Here is a 12,198-nt window from a genome sequence, read left to right on the forward strand (position 1 = left end):
GAGTGCCCAGATTGCCCTGGGACAGTTTCCCCAGCTTAGCACCCGGCCCTGGTACATAGAGGAGCGTCTGGGGGTTGACGGGATGCTCAGAGCTGTGCTATTTGCGGGAAAGGGTTCTTCGTCTCGAACACGCGGCTCAGCTCAACAGGTTCTGTGCTGTTCTGAATTCTCCAGTACGTTTCCTCAACGGGACTGCGCGTCTGGTGGAAGTCTGCCATTAGCGTGATTGAAGTGCCCAGGACCCACAAGAAGGACGGAGACGGAGCTGCTACGGAGCTTCCCTGCCATCCAGCGGCCCCTTGATTGGCACACTGAGTGGGATACTACCTGGTACCGAGGTGACACTGAGATAGTTGTCTGTCGAGAGATGAAATACAGGGAGCTGTCACAATACCATTTGAAATACTTTGCCGGACTCGCATGAGATAAGCAATTGTACATAACGGTATTAGTTGAGTAGGGACTCTGGGGTGATGGGATGGTAACTGATGATTCTATCTCTGGTAATACTCAGCTAACATACGGTACTTACGAGTGGGAGCTGGCTGCGTACTTGCGTCTGGTAACGGGCACACACCTTCAGACTCCTCTGCTATATATAGACAGTCAGGCTTGGTCGGATTACGAAGACGACACTTACATCGACGGAGTCAAGGCAGGCTGCCCTCGCGGCAGACAGGGAAATCTCGCCTGAGGTGCTTGCAGGGTCCTCGCGCAAATAATCGAATTGCCCCCACAAGTGGCACAATGATAGCGGTACGTCCCCAAAGCGTCCAACCATCCACAGCACGCAGGCACGTATGAATTGCAGTCAGGCCACCCGCAAACCCGCTGGCGACATAGCGAGTCACGAAGCCATTCAGAAGCAAGCCAAAGATCGCGAGATATCTCTGGCCTCATGCACTCCGAGAATCGTTGTAGCTTCATGTCTATTCCACAGCACAAGAACCCAGCAAGTTCATTGAGCTTGCACCTGAGCAGGGTCCGATGCTCAATCAGTGCATCCCTCGCTGACGATGCTGGTTCTAAAGACAGACGTCTGGGGATGTCCTGCAACTCGAGACGCACGGAGTATATCGCCGCATGGTTTTTCTCAATGGAGAGCTTCACATTGGCCACTAACACCTCAAGGCAGCTGCGGCAGGCCATATCTCCGCAAGGAAGACCATGTAGCTGACTGGGAGCAGTTTCTTGCCGGCAGCAGGTGCAAACCGATTTCGGCTTTGAAGTATCTCGTCGGCCTAAGGCATTGCGAACCGAGAACTGATTCTCTTTTCGCGTTTTGGATGATTGATCGGTTGTAACGTCGACGTGGGCGCCGCAGTTTTGCTCGCCGTGTAGGTGAAAAGGGGGAATTGTTGCCGCCACCAAGTTCGGGGGCGGCAAAGGGTCGTAGCCAAAATTCTCGTCCTCGATTCGATCCCAGGATGTTATCGGTTGTGAGGCATCCATTCCTTCCCGAGGAAGTCGTGATGCAGCAGAGTTTGTGCGACTGGCGTCCATCCCGGTCCAGTAGTAGAGTGAAGATGCAAAGGTCTCTACTAGAGACCTACATCAAGCTGGAATCTATAAGAGTATATTGTCTTCTTAAAAGGCGTTAGGTGGTCTATTGTTGATGGACAAAGCCATTTGTTCGGGGGGTTCGGAGGCCGTAATCAAAGAAGCGAAATTTACATCATTGGAATGAACAACTTGAAGTATGAAGTTCCACATTCAGTCTGTTTTGTTTATTTTGCAAAGCTCTACCCGACTGCTAGACAAGTCCCTTGACTCGGAAGCGGAAATAAGCAGTGAGCAAGATCTGTAAAGAAGGTGGAGCTGGGCGCAACTGGGGATACTGGGGTACTGCTAGATGGAGTTCCGTACATCAAAGTGGCTGAACAAGACCGACGACAAATTTTTGCTATACGCGAACAGTAACATTTTCCGAAAAAGAAGTTACTCAAAGCCCACAGACACCGTCATTGCAGATGATCAGGTCGAAGCCGCAGTCCGCATCGGTCCGGCAGCTAGCGCCTAGACGGTAGTTAGCACATAGATCATGTCAGGCATGGGCTTGGCATCACTCACCGATGCAAGCGAGCGGATTGTCGCCGCATGTAGGTCTCCGGGTAGGAGTGGGTGACCGGATGGTTGTGCGAGTGGGAAATGGCACAGTCACCCGGCGAGTGGTGGTGACAATGGTAGGCGGCGCTGGTCCACACTGACCTCCGAAGCAACCAAGCTGGCCATCACAGTCGATCTCAGTCTCGCATGGATCACCTGTAGTGAGGTACATCATGTCAGCACACGATTCTCGAACCGCTACTTGTACCCTTGAAGCTAACGCACCAAGGCAATGCCCTGTCCACTCGCAGGTGGGATCGGTCGTGGGCGGCATCGTAGGCCTGGCCGTGACATAAACGGTAGTGGTCCTGATTATTTGGGTTGGTCCGACGGGAGTTTGACTGGCCGCCGGTGGGTTGACACATCTCCCGGCTGGGCAGTATAGATCACCGTCACAGTCGATTTCGGTCTCGCAGGGGTCACCTGGGCTTGTCAGTCGAGCTCTCTTTACCAAGGATAAGGTACAACAATACCAAGACAGTGGCCCGTCCATTCGCAGGTAGCACCGCCGCCGCTGCCACCACCACCACCACCTCCACCACCACCACCACCGCCGCCGCCGCCTCCCCATCCACCACCACCCCATCCACCGCCGCCACCACCCCAACCACCTCCTGGGCCATCGCCAAACCCGCCTTCACCGTCGTCCCACTGCCTGGCGACAACACCAGCAGGAATGTGTCTAGCGTCGACACGGAGGCCATAGGCCAAAACACCAAGCAAGTAAGTCGGCTTCATCTCGGTAACGGCTCAAGTACCAATACTGGGATCTGCTCGGGGAACTAGTAAACAAGCAGTCTGACCGAAAAAGGGAAGCCGTGGGGATCAGCGGCTCTTTATACCCGTCAGGGCGTGTCCAGACCATCGTTCAACATTCCCGGCAAACCTTGCCGTGTGCAAAATTATCCAACCGGGGCAATATCAACGTCACCAAAAGACGATTCTCATTTCATGGGGCCGGTCTCGCGCACCCGGGCCGAAATGGATAGCGACAGGCCCCCCCGTTGGCTGATCGCATCTGACCTGGTGATGTTAAACAAGGTAAACATGCCGTGGAATGGGGTTCGAGCGGTCGCCGGCAAAACATGACACTCTATCACCCGGTTGGCGCATCAGGCCAGTGCCGCAAGGTGCCGGCTCGTTTAGCCAAAGGGCCGGCCCTGCCAAGCGCATGGCTGACGTCGCCCTGTTATACGGCAACGGGAAAATATATTTCGCTGAGGCCACTTGATCCAATGACACGGAAACGTGAGTGCTGTGTGCCTGAATTTGCCGGAGCAAGGTCCTAGACGATACCCGAGAGCTTAAGCGGACGGCGCGAGGCGAGGATCTGGGCCACAGCGGAGCATCGCGGGGAAGGTGGCGCTGGCCAGGGGTAATATGCAGGCAATAACATCTGATTCACATTGCAGTTCGGCACTGGCGTGCCCGGTATACCCGAATCCAACGCAAGGCCGAAGCACGTGTCGAAACCGCGCCGGCGGAGACGGCAGGCTTGGGGAAATGATCAACTCGGGGTCGATGATCATCAACGTGCATGTCTCGCGGCTTGATCCTCTGGTTTGTTAAAGGCCGGGAAAGTTATAAATACTTAGCCACACCAACAACCCGATGACGGGAATTGATCAATGGACTCGACAAGGCGAGAGGATAAGGTAGTTTCAATTGCCTACGCACCCTACTCCTTAACCGTGTCTACTTTAGTGTTTTCAACTTGGAAGCAGAGTGTACCTATGTAGATCGGCCTTCTGGGGCGTTTCGAGTTATTGTTGCTCGCAGATTATCGACGGAACGACGATCCTGTCGACCCAAACTGATCTAGTGACCTAGTCGTCGAGCCCTCGGCCCGGCATACACGCGAGCCGAAGCTACTCCGGACCTCAGATGGACAACCTCTTGATGTTACAGGAACTTGAAGTTTAGCAGGTTGATTTACTGCGAAATTCTTGGTAGTGCGCTTAATAGAGTGGAATCGGCCGAATTTGTGTCGCTGAATTATGCACGAAGGCGCATGGAGTAAGGCATACACAACCCCAAGTTCCTGCGCCCTTCTCCGCTTCTCAGCTATCCTATTCCGAGATACCCAAATTCAACGCCCACAGCTCAATTGTAGGGGCTGATATGCTGGAAGGATAAAGTCAGGATTTAAGGTAACACTGTGCTCCTGCGCTGAGGGAGATCACGAGCGAGACGCGAGTAAATTGAAGAAAGCTGTTAGGGCGAGCTGCGTAGCTGCAAGGTGAGGTGTGTCCGAATGCACGGGCAGCAAGTTGACTTCCAACTTTGGGTGAACCAAGGGACACCGTCGCGGGATCTGCCTTGCTTACTATAGGTAGTCTTATTATCACATGACTGCAGTTGTGGCGGCGACGGCGCGCTCTAATTGGGACTAAGCCATGCCCTGGCCGTGACGAAATATGCCTAAGGTAGACAAGATTCAGGAACGCTAGGTGCGGCTGAGCGATACAGTAACCACGAGCAGGCATGGGGCATAAATATGCCCAATCCCCGTTGGCGGCGCCGAGTTTGGTCTCGAGGGAAAAAGGGAAAAGAAACCGACAACATGAGCGAGCTCGACTCGATGGCCGGAAGGACCGTCAACGCGGCACTAATCGGCGTCACTCTTCTACCGATTGGGATCATCTGGGCGTTCAGCCTACGTCGCAATGCCGGGTTCCGATCTCAAGTTGCCAAGATGGCCCATCTTTTCATCCAGGTCGCGCTGCCCGTCCTAGCAATGTGAGTAAGGGTTCTCGCGGTTATTTGCAGCTTGCTGACTTGCGGGTGGAAAGTGGTGTCGCGATGGCTATAGTCGCCCCTGCTGTTTTGGCTTCAAACTCTCGAAGCACGAGACACTATCAAGCGATCGTCTATGTATCGCTGACATCCGCGTTCATCATCCTCGCGGCCGACATCCTCATCGCTGTGGCGGTATATGCCGCCGGCCTAGGCGTCCTATACCTTGTCCTGGGGAGACCAAAGTGGTGGAAGCTGCTGCGGATTGACGTCCTCTGTGGGGCTGGCCTCCTTCTCGTCATCGACATTGCTTACTGGGCTACGCAGCTGTCCGCGATCAGACGCGGCTTGAATCTCGACGATACTTCTCTAGGCTGGCTGCTTGTGATCGTGGACATTACGCTGGCCCTCCTTGCTGCAGGAGTCGTGGGGCTCGTCATATATGTCTGGCCCAAGTTCAACACCCGGGACCACCTTGCGGCTAGCAATGTGGGTGACTGCTTCTCACTTGTTAGAAACTGATATTGACGCGTGCGCAGATCCGTGTTTTGCTGCTCACGGCTTCCATTTTGTGGCTCTTCCGCTGCGTCTTTGTCCTCGCAGTGGACCTCAAGACTATCATCCCCGACTGGACTTACGAAGAGATCCAGGCCCAGAAGATTCTGAATCCAGTATTCGATTTGTGGGCCTCGGCTGCGGTTCTTGGTCTGCTAACCGCAATCTTCCGCCACCCAGTATGGTCCGATCCAACCGCGATTATTGACGCTCCAGAGCACCGAGCTACCGTGCAACAGCCACTCTACTTCCAGCCACAATGGTATCAACAGCCATACGCATACCAGAACGGGCAACCGCCGTCCATGTACCCGTACGGACCGCAGCCAGTGGTGTATCAGCAGCCGCCTGCCGGGCCCGTAAACGAATCAGACGCGGCGCCGAGGGTCCCTCATTCGACTTGAGTTGCAAGCGGCACAACGACCACTCAGGAGTGAGGTTTCTTGGTAAACAGGCGTGATGTGGGCATTATCGACGAAGCCGTATAGTCATGAATATGATGATTCGGCTATTCAACTCAACCCCCAGATATTTTGGTATCCTCGTATTTGCCTTCCCGTTTGGAGAATGAGATGCCGCATTTCTACGTGTACCGTACTGTACCTCTGACGCATAGCAACGGGGAGGAAAGGGCAAAGGATGGGCACGACGCCGCATTCAAATTGTGAAATGGGGCGCAGTGCAGGATTCGAATAACCTGCTGCCCCGGCGGAAGCGTTTTAAGTGTGCTACTTGTAGGCTGCGCCGAACGGGGTATTCGCGAACAGGCAACCAGCTTTTGGAGCAACTGTGGTGGTTGCGTCATGCTGGCATGACGTCACCAAGCAGCAAATAGCGACTTTAAAAGGTCCCGCGCTACCTACCTTACCTAGCAAACCCCTCCCTTCCTCAACCCCACACAGCACCACTGATCCATCGAAGAAATCATGATTCACGACGCCATCCTTCTGAGCTTCCTCCTCCAGCTCTGCCTGGCCACACTCGGCCTCGCCGCCCCCGTCCAGAGCGAAGCGCTCTCCAATAGCTGGCAGTACGGCACCGGCGGCGGCCTTCTGGGTTTGGTTGTTCTGATTTTGGACGTCATTGTCTTCGGTATGCTTTGTCCCATTTCAGGTACTAATAGTCTCGGTCTCATATTCTGACACATTCCAGTCGAGGTCCTGAAGTCGAGCCGTCCGCCCGTCCAGAAGCTGATCTGGTGCCTCGTCGTTTTCCTCTTTCCGATCCTCGGCATGATCATTTACTACCTGTTTTCGAATCGCTCAGACTATCAGCGCGGCTCCGGTTACGAGGCTCTGACTTAAGTCATAGTGTTAGGAATGAGAGGGGAGGGTTAACCGAGGTGCAACATATCGCGCGCGATGCATGCGATAGGCAACGGTCCGGGTGATCTCGGCGCACATATTAATTCGATAGACCGATATCATCTCATTGCTTCTCCACAATCTGACTCCGTAACGTCCCCGAATCCGATAGGCCCGCAATGATCATGTTTTTGTAATACTCTCCGCGGACGCTTGATGTAGCGGCAGGTTCCGACGAGGAGCGACCCTGTTGTGGGGCTGCCGTCTTCGAATGCAGGCCAGGCCGGGCGAATCTGCTTCTCAACACCGACCGGCAGCTTTCGGTCCCTACTACTTCATGCCTTGCCGGGTGGCCACTGCCGGCGTGATGTTGAAAGGGAAGAGGGGAATCGCCAACAGACCCTGACAGCCAGGTAGCTACCACCTCGAATCTATCGAAGCTATGGGCCTAAGGCGGGATATCGCATTTTACCAATAATTGGAAGACATTGCTTTCATCTATGAGTACAACCGGATAGAGCTGAAGAGAAGTCATGCAGTCACTCTTTGCGTTCGTAAAGGTAGTGGTACTACTAGATTCCCCGTCTGAGGCGGGCCGTTCTCGCCGTCACAGTTGGAACGACCTGCTCTCTCGTCAAACGCGAGCCGTTGATGGGCAAAACATCGACCCGATCCTCTCACCAGGCGCGTATATCGCAATCGTTTTACGGCTCCAACGCCATCATCGAAAACCCGCCATTAACGGAGCAGGTATAGAAGGGGTGATCGTCGAGCAACTCTTAGCACCAGATCACCAATCAACAAAGTAATCAATCCCATCCGTCAGGGCGCTGCCGCCCACGCCTGCATGGTCCTGCCCAATATACTCCTTCAGAACCACGTCACGCGTCCGACCGCTCGCGCGAACGCGGTGATACAGTTCGTAGCAGTACTCGGTTACGCGAAAAGTCTGGAACAAAGACTTGCGTCTCTGGAAGGCCGCCTCGGTCTCGGTTCGCCTTTTCACGGGGAATTGCTCGAGACTACCATAGCCAATGAAGAGAGCCGGACGCGACTCGGTGCTGTTTTCGCTGTAGCATCCAGGACTTCGCCGCAGCAGCGGAGATGGCGTATCAATCCGATAAACATCGTCTAGGATAGATCCGTTATTCCAATTGATGGCCGCGCTAGCCGAAATAAACGTGTCGAAGAGCTCTGGGTGAGTGATCAGGGCGTAGATGACGAAAAGTCCGCCAAACGAATGGCCGTAGAGGGCGTCACGAGTAAAAGCAACGTTGGGAAACACAGTCGAGCGCACCCATGGCCGCAGCACACCGTCTAGGAAGTCGATAAAGTCGTCGGCGCCAGACGGAGGATCCTGAGGCTCCGGTAGCGGCGGTCGGAAGTCGATGGACCGCCGCGTAAAATCGTACACTGAGTCCGTGAGGGGGTACCCGATGCTGACCACGACGCTGTCGGGTTGTGGCGGGTCGACCGGCTTACGCCGCTTGAATCCCTCGGAAGCCGTCATGCCGAGGGCGTTTCCATCGATAACGTACCTATTCGGTTTGATGGTGAATGCTGCGTACATGGTTTGATTATTCCAGTAGGTCACTTACATGGTGAGCGCGGATTTGTTGGCCGCCTCGCGGGATTCCCATTCGAACGGCCATGACACTCCAATTTGATAGGTAAGGTTCTTGGCCGCGTTGCTGACGTTCCATAGCGCAATGTTGGGGAACAGTGTCGCGGGGAACGGGGGGTAGGGTGTGAATACCCAGCCGAGAGACGCCATTGTAATTAGCTATCTGGTCTCCTCGTGCGCCAGCAGGTTGTTTGAGGAACCCGCTCAGGGGTTCTTATGCGTTTCCAAGTATTCCCCTCCCCCTCACCCCAGATATCGTCATTAGCCCGGAGGTTGCGATGCATCGGGCAATTGGAGCCCGAGCAGACAAATGAGAAACCCGCCCTGATCAATAGACTAGGTTTGCGCTGATGCATTGCAGCACTGGTGGGAGCTCATATCAGGCTTCAGCTGAGCTTACCCAACGCAGTTAGCGGGGACTGTTCCGATTGAGTACCACTAGAAATAATTCCCGGCTGAATGGTCATAGTGCGACGCCTTGGAGGGTGGGGGAGACATACAATAGGACTTTCATTTGGTGATAGACTTTCGTAGTGGTTGTCGGAGGTTGGAGAAGAGAAGATGGCCAAAGTAAACGGAAGTTTTGGCATGAGGAGAGGGAAAGAAAAGACAAAGCTGAATCGTACCCAGCTTCTTGAGAGGGACGCGTGTCTTATGCTGGACGAGCCACAGGTTGTGAGAGGGCGTCCGGCACCAGCTCCCGAGCATCTGGTTGGGTGCCCCTTTAGACCTACCATAGCGCGCGCTGCCATGAAAGGGACCATAGCACGTCGTAATGCTAAGTCATCTATGCGGTGACCGAGTTCGTGGAACAATACTAGATCATCACGGCATATTATATTTATCGGATCAGGCTGCCGAGAGAGAGGTCCGTGTACCATCTGCTCTGTTGATTATTGCCAGGGAATAACAGGCGCAATAGATACTTATGACACCTCTAGCACCGAACTAGCGTTACTGGCCCGGCAGTCTTGGTCTCCCGGGTGTACAATCCAGGTAAAGAGTCCTGGCGAAATCCCGGTCCTCGCTCTCGCCCTCCCATACGCTGATCAGTTGAACATCGTTGGATACAGTACGGAACACGTCGCTATTCATAGATAAGTATGCCGCATTTCGGTGACCATCATCTGACAGTGGGAAGTATTCCGATGTTTCAGGCGCCCTAGCGAGTACTCCTTTGCCAGGAGTTTTGTGTTCTAAAAGGCATCGACCAAATGTAATTGCCATCCCCGAATCCTGGCTCACACCCTATCTCGACTCGATCGTTTTTCTTCGATATCCTGCTCCGGTTCGAACAACACGTCTAGCGACAACTTTTCAAACCTCTTCAGGGGCGTGTCAAATCTCGGTCCTGCTTGCCGCAAACCGACTGGTAAGCTCATTTATGTGGCATTGGGGTCTCGCCAGGGCGGCCACTTTGCGGGCCGGCCGCATGGCTGAACACCTCCTTGATGGACTGCGGCTCGGTACATGGCGGATAACAAGTGATGTGCTACTGGGTCAAAATCTTCCGGGTTCGTTTTATGGCATAGATGAAACAATGTAAAGAAGACCTCAAGAATCCTGCGCTCAGCCTCAAAATCATCGGGCATTCCTTGAGCTCCAGCAGAAGGGCCTCGCAGCCACTCAGCTGATAGTATTAATACATTCCAGTAAATGGTCCCAATCTTGGATTTCGCCATGCTAGCATTCCCTTCGTGTGCTACACCAGGAAGAGCAGGACAATCTGAGAAGTCGCTGGATCGAGACGCACAGTAGATGCAATTTCGTTCCCAAACGACGAGCAGTTTCAATTAGGCACAGTATGCTTCGCGAAATCAACGTCAGAGTAGCTGCAAAGTGACGAGGCGGCTGAGATGGTGTCGTTCTCGGTTGCCGGAGTGTCTTGCGTTAGGACTTGCGGGTTCAAGACACCCAAGGCAGTGGGTGTTGCTCGTATTGATAAGAAGCGGACTCAGACTGGTTGTGCCCATTGTCGGCCAATCTGGCATAGCATCTTAGTCAGTGGACCAGTTGTAATGTACCGGTTACTCTTGAATGAATTACCGGCAACAACCATTCAAATGGGTGTGGTTGAGGTGATCATCTATTCTAATTTTCGTACTCGGTGGGCGGAAACCGACCCGACTGGCAAGTCCGGGAGATCGGATGGCGGGTGACCACGAAGTGACGGAACTGTCAGGTATCGGGTTGTTTTGTTTTTCAACGGCTGGACGGGATTAGCGAATCGTTCAGCTTTAGTGACCGTTATTGGCGAATTGCAGTTTAATGAGGACGGTGCCAGCTTTGTTCGGCTTAGTGGCGTCGTTCAGGGGCAGCATCTAAGGCTGAAAATGAGGCAAAGAAGCCGTGGAGCACACGCCCCCAAAACCTCGACCACTGCAGAACTCAAACTCGGCTTCCTCGCCTCAACGATATGACCTGGTAGACCACAATCTACTAAATTCCTGATTCACCACGATGCGTCCCTTTCGTTTTCTCACCGCTCTAACTCTCGTCTCCTCCACGGTGACCGCCAAATCGACCAAATCGGCCAAGCGCGGTCTTGTGTCAACACCCAACGCAAACTGGCCTGATGACGATGCAATCTGGGTACACCCAGACTCGCCGATATCATGGTACTACAACTTCCACTGGAACGTATCATCGTCATACGCGTCTCTACCGCAGGATGAGGTCGAGTTCGTGCCTATGATGTGGGGAGGCGGTGCTAACGACACACACTTTCTGGGCAACGTCACGGCGCTGATGAATACTCCGTCGGGAAGCGGACGCAAAATCACGCATGTTTTAGCTTTTAACTTGCCGGATCAGCCCTTATCCCACGGCGGAAGCGAGATGGCGCCCGCGGTGGCTGCGCGAGCGTGGGTGCGCAACCTCGTCCCTCTCCGCGAAAGGGGCATCAAGATTGGTCTGCCTGTGGTTGGGGATCCGCGTGGCGGTTGGATGGACCCCTTCCTCGCCAATTGCACACTTCTAAACGAGGGTAAAGAGCGTGGGTTTGACTTTGTGCCATTGCACTCGTTCGGAGGCTTAGGTGTGCTCCAGGACAAGGTGGGCATGTTCTCTTCAGCGTAAGTGTGCCCGAATCAGTCTTGTAACAGAGCAACGCTAAGGATTCAGATTCCCCGGTGTGTCGCTCTGGGTCACAGAGTACGGCTACAACGACCAGAACTTGACTACCACCCAAGAGTTCTTCAACCAGTCGTTGTCCTACTTGGACGGCAGCGACGTCGTCCAGAGGTACTGCTGGTTTGGGTCGTTCCGCGGTGTCGTCTCAAACGTCGGTCCGAACCAGGCAATGCTGGATCCGTACGGGAATCTGACCGACATTGGGTCGTGGTATCTTGGCGGTGACCCGACGGGCAACTCCGCGTTACCGACCGATACACCAGGGGAGATTTGTTGCACGGCTGACAGGCCATGCGGCGACAACGCGGCCAGCGTGCGGAGCCGAGGTCTATGGAGTGTAGTACTATGTCTGGTGCTATTACTGTAGGCGCAGATTAAGGGAAACGGCTACATTCCCTTCTAAAAGGGTGCAGGGTCCCCCAAATCAGTGGGATTAGGTGCTGTACAGATTACCTACCGAACCGTTCAGATACCCTGAGGTGGAGATCGAGTTTCGCGGCAAACCGCGGCCTTCGATCCTGCTCGCCGTCTCGAGACAGCCACGCCAAATCCTCGGGAACCTAGCGGGAATCCGGCACGCGTACCACGCGTACGGTGCATTAGTATTGATGCGAATAGAGCCAACAGCATGATTTCGCCAGCTTCAGGTTGGCTCTTTCTCCCCGTTGGTCCCATGTCGACTTTTTAGAATTGAGGATTTCGAGCATGGAAAATGTATCTACAGGGTTAGGGTTGATACCT

General features: G+C 54.1%; 5 protein-coding genes across 5 annotated transcripts; 3 read left to right on the plus strand and 2 right to left on the minus strand.

Annotated features, from left to right (window-relative positions):
• Nucleotides 1-1,942: 1,942 nt before the first annotated feature.
• On the minus strand, nt 1,943-2,844 carry MFIFM68171_06983 (uncharacterized protein; the record flags this gene model as incomplete). The annotated part of the gene is made up of 4 exons (XM_071062403.1): nt 1,943-2,016; nt 2,071-2,262; nt 2,332-2,529; nt 2,580-2,844. 4 exons carry the CDS (start codon nt 2,842-2,844, stop codon nt 1,943-1,945), a joined length of 729 nt encoding a protein of 242 aa, XP_070918504.1.
• A 1,825-nt stretch (nt 2,845-4,669) lies between these two features.
• On the plus strand, nt 4,670-5,801 carry MFIFM68171_06984 (uncharacterized protein; the record flags this gene model as incomplete). The annotated part of the gene is made up of 3 exons (XM_071062404.1): nt 4,670-4,845; nt 4,899-5,331; nt 5,382-5,801. 3 exons carry the CDS (start codon nt 4,670-4,672, stop codon nt 5,799-5,801), a joined length of 1,029 nt encoding a protein of 342 aa, XP_070918505.1.
• A 522-nt stretch (nt 5,802-6,323) lies between these two features.
• Nucleotides 6,324-6,701, plus strand: MFIFM68171_06985 (Cardiolipin synthase N-terminal domain-containing protein; the record flags this gene model as incomplete). Its single annotated transcript, XM_071062405.1, has 2 exons — nt 6,324-6,489; nt 6,550-6,701. 2 exons carry the CDS (start codon nt 6,324-6,326, stop codon nt 6,699-6,701), a joined length of 318 nt encoding a protein of 105 aa, XP_070918506.1.
• Nucleotides 6,702-7,491: 790 nt separating this feature from the next.
• Nucleotides 7,492-8,475, minus strand: MFIFM68171_06986 (Alpha/Beta hydrolase protein; the record flags this gene model as incomplete). Its single annotated transcript, XM_071062406.1, has 2 exons — nt 7,492-8,239; nt 8,300-8,475. 2 exons carry the CDS (start codon nt 8,473-8,475, stop codon nt 7,492-7,494), a joined length of 924 nt encoding a protein of 307 aa, XP_070918507.1.
• Nucleotides 8,476-10,785: 2,310 nt separating this feature from the next.
• Nucleotides 10,786-11,824, plus strand: MFIFM68171_06987 (Glycosyl hydrolase catalytic core-domain-containing protein; the record flags this gene model as incomplete). Its single annotated transcript, XM_071062407.1, has 2 exons — nt 10,786-11,399; nt 11,449-11,824. The coding sequence occupies 2 exons, from the start codon at nt 10,786-10,788 to the stop codon at nt 11,822-11,824; spliced, it is 990 nt and encodes a 329-aa protein (XP_070918508.1).
• Between the last annotated feature and the right edge of the window lie 374 nt (nt 11,825-12,198).

Source organism: Madurella fahalii, assembly GCF_045866475.1.
Source record: "Madurella fahalii IFM 68171 DNA, scaffold_3, whole genome shotgun sequence".
NCBI lineage: Eukaryota > Fungi > Ascomycota > Sordariomycetes > Sordariales > Madurella > Madurella fahalii.